At 47.1% G+C, this 4488-nt stretch overlaps 1 protein-coding gene across 1 annotated transcript; it reads left to right on the forward strand.

Annotated features, from left to right (window-relative positions):
* The first annotated feature begins 1308 nt into the window (after window positions 1-1308).
* COX6A1 (cytochrome c oxidase subunit 6A1) lies at window positions 1309-4165 on the forward strand. Its single transcript, XM_075831302.1, has 3 exons — window positions 1309-1473; window positions 1601-1740; window positions 3930-4165. The coding sequence occupies exons 1-3, from the start codon at window positions 1374-1376 to the stop codon at window positions 4017-4019; spliced, it is 330 nt and encodes a 109-aa protein (XP_075687417.1). The 5' UTR covers window positions 1309-1373; the 3' UTR covers window positions 4020-4165.
* The last annotated feature ends 323 nt before the right edge of the window (window positions 4166-4488 follow it).

Genomic DNA, 4488 nt, shown 5'->3' on the forward strand with positions numbered 1-4488 from the left:
ATTTTCCCCTGAATGCTGCAGTCCACTGTGATCGCAGCATTCAGGAGAACAGCGGCTGAGATGAGCGGTTTCTCTGATCTCCGCCGTTATAGAGCTGGGCTGCGGCTGTGTAATACAGCCACTGCCCCGCTCCTGACAGGAAGTGCACGCGCGGTCAGCATGAGGTGATGCGGCCGGCGCTGCACTAATGAGCGGCGGTTCAGGCACTGAAGACAGAACATGGGGGTGTTTTGTAGCGCGCCCGCCATGTTCTGTCTTCAGTGCCGCAGATCATTAGTGCAGCGCCGGCCGCATCGCATCAACCTGACGGCGCGCACATGTCAGGACTCAGGAGCGGGGCAGTGACTGTATTACACAGCCGCAGCCCCGCTCTCATACAGTCATGTGTACTATACTGTATTGTGTTGTATTTTGCAGTTTGCAGTGGAGAGAGGAGGGGGGGGGCTGTGATTTAACGCCCCCCCCCTCTCCACCGCAAACAGCACAATACATTACAAGACATTACAAGTTACAACACAACATATTACATTCCAGACTGCAGCTTACCTGGAGTCCTCCGTACCGACTCTTCCATTCCACTGTCTGGAAGTCGTGTCACGTGACAACACGGTCACATGGTACACTAAGTGTACCATGTGACCGTAACCAGGAAGTGCCGGCTTCATGGCACAGAAGATTTCTTTAGGAAGCATCCTGTATGGCAACGGGGGCCCGTGGGCCCCCCACGCTTAGGGGCCTGGTCGCAACTGCGACCGCTGCGACCCCTATAGCTACGCCACTGGGTCCCATAGTAACTTGTTATACCCCTGGTAGGGCCTGCAAGCAACTCAGTCATAGGGGTGTGGTTTCATGTGAAACCCCTAGGAGTCAATACACACCAGGACCTGTAGTAACCAAATATATACTTTCTCTTACTGCAGAGGTACTAATACTTAGTTTAAATTCAGCATAATCTACAAAAGATAAAGAGGGAGATTTATTCAAACTGGTGCAAAGAAAAGTGAAGTAGTTGCCCATGGCAATAAATCAGGTCACTGCTTTCAGTTTCCAAAGGGTATAAGAGGTGGAATCTGATTGTTTGCCATGCGCAACTTTTCCAGCTTTCCTTTGCACCAGTTTTGATAAATCTTCCCCAAAATATCAACTTTATAAAAGAACAAACTTTTACAGAAATTCTTTGAATTGCCTTCATACGAAGAAGTCACTCTGCACCCAACCGCCTCATTCCCTCCACGCATGCGCAGTCCCGCCTGACATTTGCGCTAGATTCCAAGGCAAGAATTCTAACGCATGCGTACCATGCTGGCTCCGCCCTTTCCGGTCTCTGTATAGTACGTTTCTCACGTCCGCAGCTCCTCTCAGTGAGGGACATCATGGCGGCGTTGGGCAGACTCTCCGGCATACTTGGTCGTTCTGTTGCAAACCGTGGCCGCCTGTTTTCAGCGGCGGCTGATGCTGAGCATGGCGATGCAGGTATAGGGCAAATGTAGTACAGTACGGGTCACCTTCAGTCGTACATGCAGCAGAAGCTGTCAGTGAAGGTCACCCCGGTAGCGGGCGGTTTCGCCATTGTCCCATTCTGTAACTTGTCTCTTTACAGCTCGCACCTGGAAGATCCTGACCTTTGTAGTGGCGCTGCCCGGCGTGGCCGTGTGTATGCTGAACGCTTACCTGAAGGCGCAGCACCATGAGCCGCAACCAGAGTTCGTAGCCTACGAGCACCTACGGATCCGGACCAAGGTAGCCCATCCTGGGGAGGGCAGCTAGTATGCGGGAAATCGGGGTATCAGACGGGTTGTAGCCTTTAGCACACTTGTCAGCTATAGTGCTGTTGACTTGTGGGGGAGGTTGGTTTTATATGTCAGCAGTGTTGCTTTATTATTTTATATTGTATGTGTTTGACATAGTAAAGCTGGCCATAGACTGGGCGGCAGAGTTTTTGCCAACTGTTGGTGCATTTTTGTGGCGCAAAAGCATGATGGACGCTGACAACGTAGCGGTGTGGAAAAGGTGATCTGATGTATTGAGTGATTGTTGTGGATAGCACTTGTGAAGTCATTTGTGCCACGTGGGGCATTACCATATACTGGGTGGAATGGATCTACGAATGGTAAGGCAGAGGTTTGTGCGCTATTTGTAGGGAACTTATGTCCTTGTCCAGAATGATGACCTTCACTAACCAACCATTAAAGACTAGACCTTCAGAAACCGTCTAAACTCTGCCTGCGCAAAACCTAAATTTCAACCTGTAAGATGAATTCTTTAGCACGGATTAGTTTTATAATGGGGTACCGATCATTCCTAGTCAGTGATCGCCACACTAGGGCCTCTGTGACCCTATATTTAATGTTGCAGGTTAAAGGAGCACTACATGCTATTATATTACTTCTAATTGTATCTATTTCTACTCTGTGCTGTGAAGTTACCTGTAGAAATCATGTCAACGAAGGGCCTGTGCCGTCATACCTGAAATGTAAGGCTGGGTTCACATGACCTATTTTCAGGCGTAAACGAGGTGTATTATGCCTCGATTTACGCCTGAAAATACGGCTCCAATACGTCGGCAAACATCTGCCCATTCATTTGAATGGGTTTGCCGACGTACTGTGCAGACGACCTGTAATTTACGCGTCGTCGTTTGACAGCTGTCAAACGACGACGCGTAAATTCACTGCCTCGGCAAAGAAGTGCAGGGCAGTTCTTTGCAACGTAATTTGAGCCGTTCTTCATTGAACTCAATCAAGAGCAGCTCAAGATTTACGAGCGTCACAGACGCCTCGCATAATGCGAGGAGGAGCTTTTAGGGCTGAAACGAGGCAGCTGTTTTCTTCTGAAAACAGGCTGTTATTTCAGCCGTAAAAGCCAGCTAGCGTGTGAACATACCCTAAGAACTCTCCTGGCCAAGCTGATACTGTTTTATAGCTAGCTCAGGGCCTGAGAGGGTGGTGCATGACACAGGACTTCAAATAACACCAAAGAGAATCCCAAAGTCAATCACTGCCTGCTCCGTTCCGATTGCATTTAAAGGCGCAGAATATAAGTATGTTCACACGCAAAGTCAAAAACGTCTGAAAATACGGAGCTGTTTTCAAGGGAAAACCGCTCCTGATTTTCAGACGTTTTTGGAGCAGTTTTCAATAGTCTATGAAAAATGGCTCCAAAAACGTCCCAAGAAGTGTCCTGCACTTTTTTGAAACCGTTTTTCAAAACGGCTGCGTAAAAAATCGGCCCGTCGGAACAGAATGCCGTTTTTCCCATTGAAGTTAATGGGCAGATGTTTGGAGGCATTCTGATTCCGAAAAGAAGCCGTGTGAGCTGCGATCAGAATTAATCATATTGTATGTAATTCATCCTGTGTTAAGGGGTATGACCATTTACCTTTAAACACTTGAGGAACTTGACTTTGCATGTGTTTGCTAGCATTACAAAGGTCAGGTATGTAAAGATAGTTGCAGGAGGTGTTTAATTTGTTTCCAACCTTTTTATAGGCGGTCTACATCAGCGTTGGCTTTCCGTTGAGGGTTTCCGTCGTGGAACCCTGCAACGGAAAGTCAAACGGAAACCACAGCTTCCGTTTGCATCACCGTTGAGATCAATGGTGACAGAAACACTGCTAATGGTTTCCGTTTCTCACTGTTCCGGCAGGTTTCCATTTTTTTCGACTGAATCAATAGCGCAGTCGATTGACTGAAACCTGCTGGAACGGTGATAAACGGAAACCATTAGCAGTGTTTTCCTTCACCATTGATATCAAAGGTGATGCAAACGGAATCTGTGCTTTCCGTTGCGGGGTTCCACGACCGAAACCTCAGACGGAGCCCCTGAATGGAAAGCGAACGCTGATGTCAACCAACCCTAATCAGTTTTTGGGTTTTTTATGAGGCCTTTTTACTTCAGCTTTCATTGGCACCATGTCTATCTTTTTGCAGAAATTCCCTTGGGGAGATGGAGTGAAGAGTCTTTTCCACAACCCTCATGTGAACCCTCTTCCCACAGGCTATGAAGAGTCTGAGCATTAGTCTTTGGACACGTTGCTATCTGGACCAGTGCGTTGTATGGGCCCACATCATATGCAGGGATCATGCTGTTCTATTTAATGCTGTAAATGCCCCTTGACCGTCTACAGCCGTAGTAGATGTCTAAATAAAGTTTATGGTTTAACCTACATGAGTTGGCTGATGCTTTAAAACCAGTGTTATCAAAGGTGTAAAAATAATAATTTTTATGTTACATATTTTGTAACGCGTTCACATAGTAAGTTGAATGTTTTCACTACCACAGGTAATCCTGTTAGTTACGTTGCACTGATCGGCTGTCTAGTATCACCTCTCTTGTACAGTAGAGCATGTACTGCACTATCTACCTGTGCCAGGACATGTTGATATTCGGTGAAGGCTGTCTCAAGTTTAGATTTTATTCACACCAAGTTTGCGGCTTACAGTTAAAGGGAATTTGTCAAAAGTTTTGAGCCCTCAAAACGGCTGACAG

Source organism: Rhinoderma darwinii, chromosome 1 (genome assembly GCF_050947455.1).
Source record: "Rhinoderma darwinii isolate aRhiDar2 chromosome 1, aRhiDar2.hap1, whole genome shotgun sequence".
Classification (NCBI taxonomy): Eukaryota; Metazoa; Chordata; class Amphibia; order Anura; family Rhinodermatidae; genus Rhinoderma; species Rhinoderma darwinii.